This window comes from Mus musculus, chromosome 15 (genome assembly GCF_000001635.26).
Source record: "Mus musculus strain C57BL/6J chromosome 15, GRCm38.p6 C57BL/6J".
NCBI lineage: Eukaryota > Metazoa > Chordata > Mammalia > Rodentia > Muridae > Mus > Mus musculus.
The window spans coordinates 94,402,854-94,419,781 of record NC_000081.6 but is presented as its reverse complement, the minus strand read 5'-3'; the positions used below and the strand labels follow the sequence as shown (position 1 = coordinate 94,419,781).

The window sequence follows — 16,928 nt, the reverse complement described above, 5'->3', positions numbered from 1 at the left end:
GTCTTACCAGCAGGCTGTGTCTCCCAATTATTCTGCTAGCGATCAATAGTGCCACCAGTTAAGGACAAAGACTTTAACACTAAAGCCGGAGGGAACCTCGGAAGATAGACCTTTACAAAGTGTCTGGGGCTGTAACACTCATATGTTATCTTTCCAAGTTGGTAACTTAACCAACTTTCAAATGGCATTCTTTATGGTCACCTACAGATGCTACGACTTTCATTAAGCTTGGTTTCTGGAGCCATTTGAACCCTTGTGGGAAACTATGGCCTCTCTGGTTCTATTGACGACACGCTTGTGTTACTGTCCCAGGGCAGAGCCTTAGGACCTCCAGGCTCACCGCTCAGATCATTCCTAAGACCTGTTTTCAGTCACGTCTTTCAAAAGGCCCCTTGAGTTTGCATGCAACAAGACCCTTCCACGTTCTTTCGGGTTTTCCCCAACAGCTGTAAATAGATAGGGGATTCACGTTTTTAGGCTTTGTCTTACATCCTTGCTACATGACTCTAATAAGAAACAGAACGAAAGAAGATCAAAACCCAAAGGATACAAAAAAAAAGGAATAAAAAAGGGCTAACTGATTCCAACTGGGGCGCCAGGTAATCTTATGAGTAAGGATGATATTTGAGCTTAGCTTTGAAGAAAACATTAAAGATGGAGGGGCTGGCAGAAGATAGAGGGTTGTGACATCCACAACACACGTGGGCAAATAAAGCGCGTGGTCACAGAACTTGGAAGGTAAAAAAAAAAAAAACAATATTGTCTTACAGGTCCTTTAAATTTTTTCCCCTCTCCATTCGGGGTGTATTATTAAAAGTATGTTGGAAAGTGAAATGCAGAAAGCTATCACTGAAGCCTACCCAGGGAAAATTGAGTTTAGTTGAGAGGGTCCCGGCAAGGGAGAGAGATGTTTTATAGGATATTAACAACATATTAACAACAGGGAGAATGTCAGATCAAATCTTAGACGAGCAGAGGTGAGGACACCTGCTAGGAAGCTGTGGCAGGGTAAGAGAAGAGTGGGTTCGTATAGTCAGGTTTCAAAGGGCATTGGTCATAAAGGGATTCTGGGCACTGTGGAGGCAAAGGACTGCTTTGGGTTGCCATTTCTAGACTCTGGCAGCTGGGGTATCCCTACGGCATGTGCTGGGGCACATTGTTAGACGTCACTCCTGCTATGAGGCAGGCTTTTTCATGGTGACCGCACACTAGATCTCCTTCCCTCACCAGGCAGCTTGCAGGCTTAATCTGGATAGCTCTAATGTTGTTCATCTGTCCTCAGAAATTTTAGTCCTATTAAACTTCAGAGGTTTGTGATGACCACACACATTGCCATCCTTCTCCTCATGTCACTTAGCAACTGAAGGTACTCACAACCATGGACCACTTCTAGACCCTGTAGGTGGCTGCAGGTGAGAGCCACAAACTAGGTGGAGTCACAGGACCGGCTCCAACATAGACATTCATTAGACTCTGTAAAGGAGAGTCACACTTCATTTTTGAATTAACTCCTGATCAGCCACGTTGTTTCTTTCACCCTAGGGAGTGTCCTGCTGAGGAATGAGAACAGATGGCCATCTGACTTACACTGTACCACAGGTCCTCAAATCCAAAAATGTCCCAAGTTGGAAAACGGATGTAGCCACGTGACTCGGGGTGAGTTCTGACCATGGATGACTTTTTAGTGTAAAGTTTAAAATACAAAGAATCATTCTATCAGGATCTGTGACTTTTCATGAATGGATAAGGACTTGCTGACCTGGGGTGAAGAGAGCCGAGTTTAGTTCCTCTTTCAGAGCTGGCAATGCTTATGAGCAACTAGCTTTAGTCTCTGGGCTACACTTCTGCATTTGACAAAGGAAAGAGCTGTTCTGAGCGAGAACAGTGTGATTAAGAGTTGACTGTGGTGCAGAGAGAACTGGACTCATTAATTACATCACTTATTTTCCTTGAAATCATAATCTTAAACCATGGGATCATTTGGGACCTACCAGTAGTACCCAGCTTAGTGGATCATGGTGACAATAACTGTATTTCACCTGATTGTTCAACCCTGTTATGTAATAACACCCCCTGAATGTCAGTTATTATCAGAGCTCACACTTTGCTTGCCTTGGTTTGTATGATGCCATCAATGGTGGCTTTGGACTTTGTGTTTCTGTTTATTTCTGAGATCAGTTCCCTTGTCCCCCCAACTGCGTTCTAATTAAATGCGAGGATCTCTGTTTCGTTAAAAGTATCTGTTGCTCTTGGAAAAAAATTCTTTAGAAATGAATTAACAAATTTAAGGAACAGCTGTTCCTTTTCACACACAGTTTGTCAATGCTGGTCTGCTTGCCCTTCGCTTTACACGGGTGTGGGAAAGACACAAGGATTTGGTATTTTGCTGTCACGATGGATTAAAGGATCTGTCAACATAGCACCGATTTCAGTAAACACTGAGTCTCCTCCATCCTCGGTGCGTCCAACTTCGTTAGGGTCTTGGAACACAACAGCCACATGTCTTCTCTGACTTCGAGAACGTTTATTGGGATGTCATCCTGAAACCCGAGGAGCCTTTGGAAGCCAGAATTCCTGCGCTCAGGTCGGTCTTACAGGGCTATAAAGGACATGCGCTCATATACTTGAATCGTACTAGTACTTCATTCTTTACTGTGGTAAAGACACTAAGCGTGAACTCTCACCTATTAACAACATTGCCATTTTGTTTTTTGAACGTATACTCCCGAATGGGTTTGTGGGATCATTTGATGCTTCCCTGTTCTAATTTGGAGGGGAAGGTGCTGTTCTTATGGCTTCCACATATTTTATATTCTAATCAATAGTCTACAAAGGGTATGATCTCTCCTGCCAGAAAAGCTGGCAGGAGAAGTCTTGGGTCTATCAATTTCCACCAAGGGACTTCATCCCAGGAAGACCTTAGAAGATAATTTTGTTTTATTGACTTTCTTTTTCTTTTTTCCTATATTGGAGACTGAACCCAGGGCTTTGCGCCTCTTAGGCACACTACCATTGAGATACACCTTTGTCCTTTTATCTTTAAACTACAAATATTCCATTGAAAGAAATGAGACATCTGCTGTACAGATTTCAGATAGGCTTATAATTTCCTAAAGCTTAAAATGTATAGATTGGTGAAACTATCATGATAATCATGATGTTGACTGTAAGTCACCCCGACATAGCCTCATATTCATTTATAATTGCTTGATCCCTGACCACCCTTCTCCTCCCACCTCCAGGACATTATAGACTAATTCCTCTCACCTTGGTAGTTGTCTTTGAGTCATATGCTGTTACTATCTGGGGAGGGGTTTCTTTGTATGTTCCTCATTGTGGTAAAGACACTAAGCATGAACTCTCATCTATTAACATTTTAAGTGTGCCATTCCTTCGAACGTATACTTCCAAATGGTTTTTGTGGGTCACCTGGTGCATCCCAGTTCTAATTTGGAGGGAATGAATGCCCGTACTGCCTTCATGGCTGCCACATATTTATATTCCCATCAACAATCCACAAAGGGTATGGCTTGCCCCACCAGGTATTTCTCTTTCTTCCCTGGGCAGCCAGTTCACACGTCCCCAGATGAACCTCTGTTTCTATGTTTCTCCAGGCGTCAGCTGCAGTCGCTTGAGTGGTTCTCTTCTACCAGCTTTTAGACAGGCTTAAGACATTTTCATTTATAAAGTTCATGAGACAGAACCATATGCCGGACCAACTTTGTCTTCAAAACTAAGCTCCTTGAAAGCACTGTCCGCACAGGCAGTCAACACGTTCACGGTACTTCAGCTCCGCCCCAGAGGCTTTGCAGTGAACGTTGCGGATCCTCCGGCTCTGCCATGATCTCCACCTTATGTGGAAGATCCAAGACATACTTCTGTCTCCTCACTTTGATTGCCCACTCATACTTCGTAGTTGCTCGCTCCTGTTTTTTGTTTGTTTGTTTGTTTTTGTTTTTGTTTTTTTTTAACTTACTTTGTACATAATTTTGGGTCACATTTAAAAACCTTCCCGTCCAGGACGGCATGAGCCATTTGTTCTGACAGATCAGACTGTATCCCACGTAGGCTGTGTAAGCACACTCACTGAGATTTGCACTAGGGTGGGGTAATCTGGCGCATTGCTCACATGAAGACAGCTATTGGTACATCTCAGAATATGCCTGGGTCACACGGTACCACAGGACTGTATTTTATAAAGCATTTCTCAAACAACTGTAGTTTTTTTTGTTTTTATTTTTGTTTTGGAAAGCTCACACCTGTATATAAATTATATTCATGGATTAATTTTGTGGGAGAAGATGTAAGCATAGAGAATCTGCTTCTATTATGCCCTTTCAGTTTTTAAATTCATGAATAAGTATTTCTTTCTGTACGTTTGTTGTGTATAGGAACAAAAGAGGTCACTGTGCATAACAATCTAGCAAAATATTTCAAAGTTAGTTATGTAGTGTACATTTCTCTCTATTACCTGTTGTTAGCTTGAGCTTCACAGAGATCCTCTGAACACAGAAACACACTGCCAGATTTTCTGTTGTCATGGGAGGAAGAAACTTCTACTTATTTTCTTTCATCAAGTACAGGGTATTTCTAATAGGAGTGTATGTGTGTTTATGTGTGTGCACATTCCTAAACACATAAATGTATCATCACTGTGTGTAATGCTACCGTATGCACTTGATTTCAGGGCTGACCATTTGGTATGGAATAACCGGTTGGTGTGCTCTTCCATGGGGGAGAGTTTCTCCTGCTCTCAGCATCTTTTAGTTGCCTGGAGTTCTTTGTGTAGGGCTGAGGCCTTCGGCCTTTCTTCTCATCCACAGTAGCATGTTTATTGGTGGTGGCCTTGTTCGGTTCATTTTAGACAGCCATATTGGTGAGACATCGCGAGTGGAGTTTCCCCCTGGATGAAGATGCTTACCATCTCTGCACCCCCACTGATTCCTGCGCCTGAGATGTGGGAGTTGTAGTCTAGAGATATCCCTTTGGATTGTGATCAATAACTCTGGGTTTTGATTGGTTGTGGTTTTCTGTAATGGTCTCGCTTTGTTGCAAAGAGACATTTCCTTGGTGAGGGGTGAGGACTACACCTAACAGTGGGTATGAGGACACATGTTTACAATGTAGTTAGGCATTATACTGGGTTAGTAAAATGGTGGTCGTAGGGTCTTCTCCAGGTTCTGTGACTTCACCAGCCCTGGGTAATTGGCTGGGTTTCCAGTACGGGGCATGGTTTTTCTCTTGTTGCACAGGCCTTAAGTTCAAGTAGAGAGTTGTTGGTTAGAGACAAGGCATGTGTGTCACTAGTGAATATTTAGGGTTACCTTATATATCAATACCATGCTGTATGAAAAAAAAAAGAGTTGATGTGCTCAGTACGAAGTCACTGTGTCACAACGCTATGTCTGAACAATCCTATGATACTTGTATAAAAAGTCAGGCTCTATAGCTCAGTTCTGCAGGCTCAGGTATTCAGGAGGCCGCTGAACAGTCCACAGGTTCATGGCAGGCCTGAGCTACAGAGTAAGCAAAGACCAACCTGGGCAAATAGATGAGACTCTGTCACAAAGTAAAAAAAGGCAAGAGAGGTGCAGGGGTATAAGTCCATATACAGTTCATGCCTAGTAAACACGGGGTGTAGGGATCAATATATAGTACTACAAAAAATGTTGCAACAGGTAGGTTATAAGCCTCAATAGTCAAGAAGTTTTTAGTGCATTGGAAAATGATTATTACACTGGTCAGGACTCTACCTTCTCTCAGACAAAATTAGCACCACAGTGCTTAAAACAAAACCAACAAATGACTCAAAGTCAAGAGGAAAGTATTACGGTTCCTTCTTTTAATTTATTTTTCTTTCTTTCAATTGGCAACATTCATGCCTTGGATAAGCTGACTGGGTGTGGCACGGCCATTGCACAAAGCTAGTTCCTGTCACCTTTAAAAACTCATCACCTAAACACCATGGGTTAATCTTGTCTCATTAAACACACAGATGTCTTTGGAATAAATATATTTATGTCTTTCATTTTAATTTCTGGAGATTTACTTATTCACTCATTTTATGTGTAGGGGTTTTAACTGTAGGTATGTCTGTGTACCACATCCACGCCTAGTGTCTGCAGAGACCAGAAGAGAGTGTGGAATCTTCTGGGACTAGAGTTGCAGACAGTTGTGAGCAGTTGTGTGGGTTTTGGGAATTAAACCTGTGTCCTTTGTAAGAGCAGTCCCTTTTACTTTTAAATAAAAATTCAGTCCAGCGTTAGGGTAAGTAGTTAATAAGTAGCCATGACAAATATTTTTTTTGTCAAAATTTTTCTGATTTTTTGGCTTGAAAAATTCTGATTTTAGGATCAAATTATTGAATTAAATTGTATATGGAATAATTATTGACCTATAAAGATGAGTTTAGAATCTAATTACCTGATTCCTTTACATTTTTCCACATAGTAAAAAAATGTTTTAATAATATCAATCAAACAGAGTAGTTAAAATTTATTGCAGAATTAAGCACACACATGCAGAATAATTAGCACAAGCGTGCAGATGCTAAACCTTCCACAAACAGCCTGTCCGTACAGTAGATTCCAGATTGAGAACAGAATGTAACTAGTGTGCTAAGAACTCATTCATTTGTTCCAGTTTCTATTTCTTCCACCTCGGGGATTAGCTACTACTCTGATTTCTAATTACATAAGGCAGTTCCATCTGCTGGTCATGACTCCTGTATACACATGAAATTCACACTGTGAACCCATTCCTGTAGGCTGTAGGGTGTAGTGTGGGTTACTGCATTCAGTTATGTCCTTCTATTAACTTAGACTTTTACAGTTACATCCTTCTATTAACTATAGATTTTTTTAAAAAGTCTAATTACATTGCATATCCCATCATTCAACACTTTTCCATTTTACTGTTGATTGCTTCTGGGTAGTTTGGAGTTTGAGTCATCACACACAGCGCCTCTGTGAACAATCTAGATATCTCTTCTTGAACTTCTGGATGCATTCCTGTGACACACGATGCTCGCTCACCTTTCAGACATTGCTCGTTTCCATGGGGCCATAGCAGTTCAAGTCTCTATCAGTGCCTGGAAGTTTCAGCATCAGCAAATCTTTGGTTCTCCTTTGTAATTTGCTCACTCTATGGGGTGTGGTGGAAGCTCATTATGTCTTTATTTGTATTGCTTGATGGTCAAAGGTATTGAAAAAAACATTAAAACATCTTACAGTCTTTTAAAGTTAATTTTTATATCAACCCCAATTCATGAAATAATTTTTGGAGTTTTTTAAAATTATTTTTCTATTTGGTTGTCTCTCTGTAATTTAGAGAAGATCCCCCCCCCAATAGATTCTGGATCTAAATCTCTGTCAGAGCAATGTGCTACAAATAATGTCTCTTGTATATTTTCTTCTCTGAACAGCATATTGTTCTGAAGTTAATTTTAATATATATATATATATATACATATATATATACATACATATATACATATACATTATATGTAATGTATATGTATGCACACATATATACACACATATATGATTTATTAGATTAGATTAGTTTATTGATTTGTGTTCTCATTCTGAGCACTGGTGTTACATACTGACTTCTTTCCTTTTCTTCCAAATTAATGTCTTTATTGATTTTTTAAATTTCACATAGTGCACAGCAAACACACTTCTCTATCATCTTAGGTCTCCCCCCCCCCCACCTTGTGATCCTCCCCCACAGAAAGCTAAGTCCACTTTCTGTTGCTATATAGTCACTGGAGCACAGTTAAACCTCCAGCGGCCGGCCCCTTAAAGAAAACTGAGTCCCGCTCCACCTGCCACCCGCCAAAAGTCATATTTTGTGGAGAGCCACACTCGAGCATCCTGACCACATTTTCCAAGCATTATCTCTGATGGCTTCTGTCTAAGCTGTTACTTTTATGGGAGTGGGATGGATGTAAAAGGGTTGTCACAGAAGTCTTCTATGTCTCTCTGCCCCAACTGTGAGTCTGCAGTCAGTCATCCATCAATGTTCCCTTGCCCTTTATATAAGGTCCGCTGGAGCACAGATCATGGACTTCCACATAACATGAACTGTGAGCATCCACATGGCCTCCAGCATCAGTGCATGCCAACGACCTCAGCATGGTCTCTGGTGGACATCAACGTGGCCCTCTACTGCAGCACAGATCAGAGACACCATCATAGCCCTCAGAAGCACAGATCATGGACATTTAACATAGCCTCCAGGCAATCCAGGCAAGGGACACCATAAGGGCAAGAAAGCGTCTTATGCAGTGGTGTCAATGACTGCAGTCTCACAGCCGAGAAAGAGAGACAGAAGACCTCTGAGGACATCACTATGGTCCTCAGTGGCAGCAGGGTCCATGGACATCAGTAAGGCTTCAGCCCAGGGACATCCACATGGCCTTCCCTTGACTTTATTTTCGCTGGCAGTGAAATTTCCCACAGCCATTTATTTACATTAACTTTAGCATACAGCTGTGTTCTGGGCATTTTACCTCCGTCTCATTCTCGTTTCTTCCAACCAATAGTTGTGTTATTGACAGAATTAATTTTTCATTGCCTCTGCAAAAGATTAAATATCTTTACACATAATATTCTTGTGGTCCCATCTAGAGACTGACATACTTGGGGATCCATCCCATAATCAGCCTCCAAACGCTGACACAATTGCATACACCAGCAAGATTTTGCTGAAAGGACTCAAATAGAGCTGTCTCTTGTGAGGCTATGCTGGGGCCTGGCAAACACAGAAGTGGATGCTCACAGTCAGCCATTGGATGGATCACAGGGCCCCCAATGGAGGATCTAGAGAAAGTACCCAAGAAGCTAAAGGGGTCTGCAACCCTATACGTGGAACAACAATATGAACTAACCAGTACCCCCTAGAGCTTGTGTCTCTAGCTGCATATGTATCAGAAGATGGCCTAGTTGGCCATCATTGGGAAGAGAGGCCCCTTGGTCTTGCAAACTTTATATGCCTCAGTACTGGGGAATACCAGGGCCAAGAAGTGGGAGTTGGTGGGTAGGGGAGTTGGGGAGGGTTTGGGGGTCTTTTGGGATCGCATTTGAAATGTAAATGAAGAAAATACCTAATAAAAATATTCTTGTGGTCCCACCTTGGTGTGTAGTTTGCTCTTACTGGTGAATTTTCTTGGGTTGTTTCTTTTTTTGTTTCTTTGTTTCTTCCTTTCTTCCTTTATCTATTTGATAGAAGAGCTATTTAAAACGACCTCTGAAATAACCTTTAATTTTTATGGTCTTTAAAGTTCTATGTTTTATTCCCAGAGGACACTCTCTGAGCTAGTGCCACATTTTGAGATTTATGAGCACTCTGCAAATTCTATCGAAGAGATGCATTTCAAGACTCTATGGGGGCCGTTCGTTGTTTTGAATTAAGATTTGGAATTCCTGCTTAGCTGTGGCTAACGAATCAGCTGTGATCAACCAGATACCAGAAGTTCTAAAGTGAAACCTTTGCTTTGCTGGGATAGTGTTGCTGGAGCTGAACAATTAGTAATGACTAAGAAGAGACCAGCATTACTGAAGTGAAATCTCCCGGGGCAGTGTTTTCTGAGAATTAGCACACAGAAGCTGTGTTCCAGACATGGCCAGGGTTGTACCTAGCGCTGGCAGCTGAACATGGTGGTGTAAGAGTCACCCAGGTGGTGCTGGTTTTGAAGATGTAAAGGGGTCATGGAGAGCAGCCAAGGCTTGGCACTGCGCGGCAGGGCTGGGGTCCACAAAGAGAGTCCAGAAAAGGCTATTTGGAGCAGTGCAGTCTGGATGTAGCATTTTGGGGATGCCGTTACCATAGCAACCACCCAAAAGCAGCAGCAGCAGTGGAGCTGAGCCAGCAAAGCTTAGGGAGCTACTGAGGATGGAACTGGGGAAGTGTACCAGGCTCTTCGAAGGAGCCCAGGAGATTGCGAATGGATCCTAGACACTAGAAACTATGTTACTTATACCGTTGGAATCTGGTTTTACTTTGTTCCGATTGTGACTATGTCTCTGTTCTTCTTCCCTCTTGAAATAAGAACGTACTTAACTTAGTTTTGACTTTACCTGACCCCACAGCTGAGAGATTTTTGGATTTTAAAAGAGACTTAGGATTTCTTAAAGGAGACTGAATTTTTAATATGTTTGAGTGTGGGAATTTTTATGTTTGTAAAATATTTTATGTTGTGATGTCAATACTAATCTTGGGAAAAAGCAATAAAGGAAATGTGTGGCCGATCAGTAATAGGAGTATGTGTTCAACTGACAAGGGGTCAGCTGTATTGACTAGTTTCATGACAACTTGACATAAGCTAGAGTCATCTGAAAGGAGACAGCCTCAACTGAAGAAAAAATTACTCCATAAGACCAGGCTGTAGGCAGATCCCTTGTTGTGCTGCCTGTCTTACATCTAATTCTTTCACTTAGGAATTGTTTAAGATTGCATTTTATTTCTCTCATTTTTTCTTCTATATCTCCTTTGAATTTTTATATTTCTGGACTGAAGACTTGTTGCATGTGGTTTTAATCTTCTACCTTTGCTCTGGGATTGGCAATGCTACCAGCGTCCACCCAGCATCTCTTTTGCTCTACCATCCTTTAGCTCTGGAAGGTGACTGTGCTACCAGCCCTGTCCCATTTTCCCTTGAATCCGAGCATAAAAGAAACACACACACACACACACACACACACACACACACAGAGAGAGAGAGAGAGAGAGAGAGAGAGAGAGAGAGAGAGAGAGTGTTTGTTCCTTTACAATTTGCCTTCTTGGCACAATTGCTGGGCGTTACTCTCTCCCACCTAGAAAAGCGTGCCCCTAACCAATGTATTATCTCCATCTCTCCACCTGCTCTAAAGTTCAGTGGCTAGTCTCACCTGGCCCCTGTCAAACATCTTTGACCACCTGCCTGTAGTAGTGGCCACAGGCTTCAGCTCCCCCAGAGACCTCACATGGTTGCTGTGTTCTTCTCCCTCCAAAGCATGGCAGAAAACTCCTCTCTCTCCTTCCTTGCATCTGACTTTTCCTCCGGGAACCTGGGAGTCCTGCCCACACCTTTTTCCTAGCAATTGGCCCTCAGCTTTCTTTACTGACAAATCAAGAACCAATTGGGGGAAAAAGGCATCAGAGCTGCCCCCTTCAAAGACTTACTTACTTCAAAAGTTATCAGAGCCTAATATTTGTCTATATGCAGTTGCTCCACAGCAGTATTGTTTTACTTGCATTATACACACATAAGTTCTATCTCAACTGTTAGAGAAATTCAAGATGGAATTCAAGATGGAAAGAAATAACTTCAAGCACAACAGGAACAATGAAGTGGTGTGTGTGTGTGTGTGTGTGTGTGTGTGTGTGTGTGTGTGTGTGTGAAGAAAAGTTAAGTGTTTGGGAAGGAGAAAAATCACGTTCGTATACAGCTAAGGTAGAGCAGTGCACGCTGGAGATATTACCACAAATCTTAAAGAAACCACTTAAATCACAAAACAAAGAGTTCATCTAAGGCACACTCCGTGGATAAAGGGCTTGCTCCTAAGCCTGCTAACCTGAGTTTGATCCCTGGGATCTACATGGTAGTAGGGGAGAATAAACTCTGAGGCACACACAAACTCACATAGAGAAGCTCACACACAAAATAAATAAACTTAGTTTAAATATTTAAAAAGAGTTTGTCTAGCAGTTGAGATAAAATAGAATCACAAGATATATTCATTAAGTTAAAATGAATACAAGCAAAAAGGGGGAAAAAGATTAATGGTATAAGTAGAAAGCGAACAGTGAGATTATTGACTTGAATGTAACCTTTCTACAATTACAATAAATGTGAATGGTATAAGTATTCCAAAAAAAATAAAAGGTTGTTAGCTTTGATGTTCTGTTTGGTTATTCCTAGGCTATATAAATGTCAATATTAGTATTTATATAGTTATTGAATTGTTTATTTATTACCTTTTATGGTGGGAATATCCTTAGTACCAGGGAAACTGCCTCAAACACCTTTTAATAATGACTTCTCGTATGATTACAATTGACTGTGCTGAACACAGATAAATAAAAGAACAGTGATAATAGAGTGTAATTTAATACATACTAATTAGGGCATGAAATTTGATTTTTCCTCTTTGTACTTGGAAACAATGATAATGTCTTAAAATTATTAACAAATGAAGACTGGAAAGTAGTTTAGTGATACAGTGCTTGCTGAGCATGTGAGAAACCCTGGGCTGGATTCCCCAGCACTGGAGATGGGATTCAACTTTACATAAACAATGTCTTCATAATAGTAATGCTTACAAAAACAAGTACTACTCAACAAAATCTGTCTAACCCCTGAATATATTAGCAGTTCTCATAATGCAAACTGGCTATCGAGCTTGTGTTTATCTCAATTGTCTGAATTACAAATAAAATGTATTTGGTATTAATAAGACTTTAATTTTTTTGAGTTGCTGCTGGTTTAAATAGTATATTAAATTTGAACTGGTATAAACAGTTCAACTCTCTTCTAGTAAAGGCTACATTTGAAACCAAAGAAACCTGGTTCTAACTTGGTGGATATCCCAGAGTAAATGACCTAATCTTTCTTTCTTGTCTCATGATATGGGCAGTGAGTAAATTAAATAAGGTAACTTTTCTGAAGTTTGTTAGGTCTGAGATATCAGAGGAATTCGATAAGTGGTACCTCTAAGAATGAATGTGAGGGGGAAAAAAGTTCGATTAAACAGCCATTGAGATGAGCTCATTTGTGAGAATTTTCCAAGTAGGGAAAGATAAATAAGAGACAACAGAAATGTCCCCAAATCAGACTAATATATGTAAAAAGTATTTGAATTCAGAAAAACCAGTATAGTAATCTATGTCCTATGTAAAAATAAACATTTATTTTCTGTAAAATGAGGGAAGTAATACTGTTCATTATCAAGTTTTACCAAGCTTTGAACCCTATGAACTACAATCATTGGTATGGCGAGCTATGCCTGTAAGTTCATACGTTAGGAGAGTAACTAACCACTTTCTGGCTGGATTTAAGAGCAAATGCATGCTGGCACTGTAACTATGGCTCCAGCGACATTGTTGCAGAGCTCACAGGCTCCAGGAGTGAAGCTATTACTATTATTCTGGTAAGCTCAGACAGTGTCAAACTGACTCTAAATTCCTGTCTGTATCAGTGCAGATCTGATTGGTGCAGATCTGATTGGGGCAGATCTGATTGGTGCAGATCTCAGCTCCTGTTAAGAGAAGTTTCTTCCTGCAGCAGGGAGGGGAGTGGTTAATAGGGAAGCTTGCAATTGGTCACAAGTGTTCGTGGTGTTCTTGGCTATGGATGGGAAACCTATATTACCTCCCCAGCAAGGCTCAGGGCCATTGTGGAAAAGGGGGTGGAAAGATTAGGAGAGCCAGGCAGGGACAGCTGAAGTGAAATTGTCTCCTGGACATGACAGTGTGGCTGCGTGTATACTTTCACGACAGCTGTGGCTGTCTGCATTAAATCTGCATTTAGTTCATGCAAGTCAACGTTCTAGCTTGGAGTGTGACCGGTGCATGGGCACACACCAGCTGTGGACAGGTCATTTCTGGGGGGACAGGAGTCTGTTTTCTATACCGGTGAGTTTCACTATAGTTTAACCGCACTCCAGTGAATGGCCCTATTAACCGCACTCCAGTGAATGGCCCTATTCCCAAGAGTAAGTAGACAATGCAAACTGGACTCCTCCGGAGGCTATTAAATAATAGGACACAAAGTTGCGAGAATACTGGCAAGTTGGGAGCAGACCTGGGAGGAGTTGGGGGCGGGGAAAGGCGGTGACTGGGGGCAGAACATATTGTATGGAATTCTCAGAGGATTAATTAAAATATATCTATAAGATTAGAGTGACACAGACAGCACATGAACTGTCCCATGAACACAATATTTCCAAAATGTCAGATGTGTTGAAAACGAAACGCTCCGTTACCAGCACTGCTTTGATGCTTTGAACCTTCAGCGATGAAAACAAGGTGTCTCTCAGCAGTCGGGTAGCAATTAGTGTGGTATGATTCTGGTTTCGGGTCTTTGTAGGTGGAAAGGCCTGGCTCCAAATGCCAAGATGTACTCAGAGCTGCATGCCATTAAAGTGCCCAGCGTGGAGGATGGTAAAGGTTAAACGCACAGTTGTGGGTAAAGTCCGTTGTTGTTCTCTTTAAGACCACCACATTCTAACCTAAACCTGCCATGCTCTCTAATTCTCTGGTGGATGGAATGGCACTGGTGGGAAAGTGGGAAGGAAAAGAGGAGCGAGTGAGGATTACCATACCACCACCCAGCTGGGGATTTCACCATCAAATATAAGTTTCGACTCTCCCTTCCTGAAACTCTTCTACTACCCGTGCTGCCAACAACAGAAGATTGATACCGGTGACATGGAAGGAGGGAACGTATGGTTAGAGGGCAATTTCCAAGGCCAAGAGCCCAGAGCGCAACAGTGACTGCAACAGTGACTGTAAGCCAAACTGAGCTGCAGTCACCCCGTTGTATCCGTGAAGGTTTGCCTTCCCTGGTTAATGGCCTTGGTTGGATTTCAAGGCTCCCAGCCCCTCTCCCCCGTTTTTTTCCGTTCTGGTAATAGAAGTAATTGCAGATCCTGCAAATCAAACAGGTGAGCTCAGGACACGAGAAGTACCCTTGAAAAGAAGCTGTTTTTCTCTTCATGCTAAAGTTTGTCCGTTGCAGTAGGGCCTGGCCTTGCGCACGGATTCAGAGCTACAGATATTGTTGACGAGAGTTAACATTGACAGAGGGCTTTCTTCACTCGGTGGAGAGATTGGTCCCAGAAACAGGCAGATGTTCCGTGGTTCTTGACATTTGTATGTTTTGGGGAGAGTCCTTTGTGCATATTTAAGCACAAAACCAAAGGCGCAGACAGGCAACAGTAATCACATGTGACTGGAGTTCTGGAGACTCCAATGACCTCCTTGAACTTCCTCAACCAAGAGAGATAGGTTAATGCAGTCATACACAAGTCTTCTAGCTCCGTATCCTCCAAACTCCAGAGTCTCCCTGCACACAGGGACCCTCAAAAAACTGAGCCTCACCACAAGCTCCATGGATAGCATCCGGTTACGGATGGTTATTTTGCGTGGGAAGCCGAATAGGACCTCTCAAACGTGAATTGCATAGGCCCCGGTCTGACACTTGTCATTTCACTCCGTGCTCCTATCACCTGTCAACGTGCGTGGGGTCTGGCTGGTCCTGGGGACGCGGAGCTGCAGCCAGGGAGGTCCCGGTGCGCGCGCCCGCGGGCGGGGCTGCGCGGGGCAGGGGCTGCGCGGGAGGCCGAGCCGCCGCGCCTCCCGCTGATTGGTCGACCAGGTCCTGGGGGGCGGGCCCTCCGCCGCCCCGCGCGCCCCGCTACTCTGGCTCGGTTCCCGCTGGGCCGGGCAGCGAGCGCTTCCCAGGGTGGCGCGGGAGCGCGGGGCGCGCGGGCCTGAGAGAGCCAGGCGGGCAGCGCGCGATGAGGCAGCGGCGCCGGGAGCGGGGACTGGCGGCGGGGCGAGGCGAGCCGGGGTGCAGTCCCGGGTGCTCAGGAGGCTGCTGAGACGCCGCGGAGAACCGCTAGAGCGCGGAGGAGGGCAGCGGAGCTCGGGGAGCCGGCGGCCCTGGGGCGGCCTCCCAGTCGGGATCCCCTCCCCTGTGTGCAGCCATGCGGGTGGCCAAGTGGCTGACCGGGTTGCTCTGCCCGATCTCGCTCCTTCTCACTGGGTCCTGGGAAGTTCGTTTCCACCCACGACAGGGTAAGGTCGCCGTGGGCGCTTGGGCCGGGTGCGAGTGGGTGGTGCAGACTGGTTGGAGACCCCAGGCCACCCAGCTCAGAGCATCCCCGAGGACTTTTTTGGTTGTCGTGGAATCTCTGGGGACACGCTCTCCTGATCATGCGGCGGGCACGCGTGGGGCATGGAGCAGCGTGCATCCGGACAACACGGGTTGCTGGAGGCTGGGAAGAGAAGAGGGGCTGGCAAGGAGGTGGCTGCGCTGGGTGGTGGGTGGCAAGGTCTGTATAGAGCATATAGGACCCGTGGGAAAGCAGTACATGCCCACGGTGCCCAGGTGTGTGCGTGTGTGTATATCTGTCGTGCCCCTGAGACTGACCAAAACTGGGGACCTTGGGTAGGGATGCTTGGCTCAAGAGCTTGTGGGTTGGACAGCGTCGGGGCTTCATAGACATTTCGCTGTGTGTTGCAGAAGCCCTGGTGAAGACTCTGGCCTCCTACGAAGTGGTGACCCCCACGCGGGTCAATGAGTTCGGAGACGTGTTTCCCCAGAACCGGCATTTCAGCCGGAAGAAACGTAGCTCCGGGGTGCCGGAGCCTCCTCCGTTCAGGACCCACTACCGAATCAGCGCCTACGGGCAGCTCTTCCAGCTGAACCTGAGCGCTGATGCGGCCTTCCTGGCTGCAGGCTACACTGAGGTGCACTTGGGGACCCCGGTACCTGGACCAGGCGGGCGCAGCACGGAGTCCCCAGACCTGCGCCACTGTTTCTACCGTGGCCAGGTCAACGCGCGAGAGGACCACACTGCTGTCTTCAGTCTCTGTGGAGGACTGGTAAGCCTGATTGTACCTCCCTATGAGTTTTCTCTGATCCAGGCCAGGGCTGTCTGGGGATTGGGGCATGGTGGGTGGTTCCTAGTAGGTTCCTTGGAGTCCTCAGAGACCACCAGAGAGAGGAGCCTAGACCACAGGCAGAGAGAGAGCATCTTTCATCCATTTGTCACGTGCTCCAGAGGCGCTCAGGAGTGGCCTCTGGGTTCTGCTTCTACAACCTCCGGGCAGGATTTTTATGGGCAGCTATTGGTGCCCAATCCCCTGAATTACTTAACCTTAGTAAATGTGTCAGAAAGGAAGGAAAAATTATTGAATATGCACAATTGAATAAAAAA

At 44.1% G+C, this 16,928-nt stretch overlaps 1 protein-coding gene across 6 annotated transcripts in view; it reads left to right on the top strand.

Moving 5' to 3' along the window:
- The window catches only part of Adamts20 (a disintegrin-like and metallopeptidase (reprolysin type) with thrombospondin type 1 motif, 20), a 163,761-nt gene that overhangs the window by 12,293 nt on the left and 134,540 nt on the right, over positions 1-16,928 (top strand). For 3 of the 6 annotated variants that reach the window (NM_177431.5, NM_001164785.1, NM_001164786.1), the window contains exons 1-2: positions 15,432-15,783; positions 16,232-16,593. In NM_177431.5, the coding sequence (NP_803180.3) occupies positions 15,693-15,783; positions 16,232-16,593 (453 nt within the window). In that variant the 5' untranslated portion in view covers positions 15,432-15,692. Of the gene's footprint in view, positions 1-1,542; positions 1,657-15,403; positions 15,784-16,231; positions 16,594-16,928 lie in introns of those variants that run through there. The other 3 variants (XR_001781518.1, XM_006520863.3, XM_011245594.3) reach the window with 2 other exon arrangements.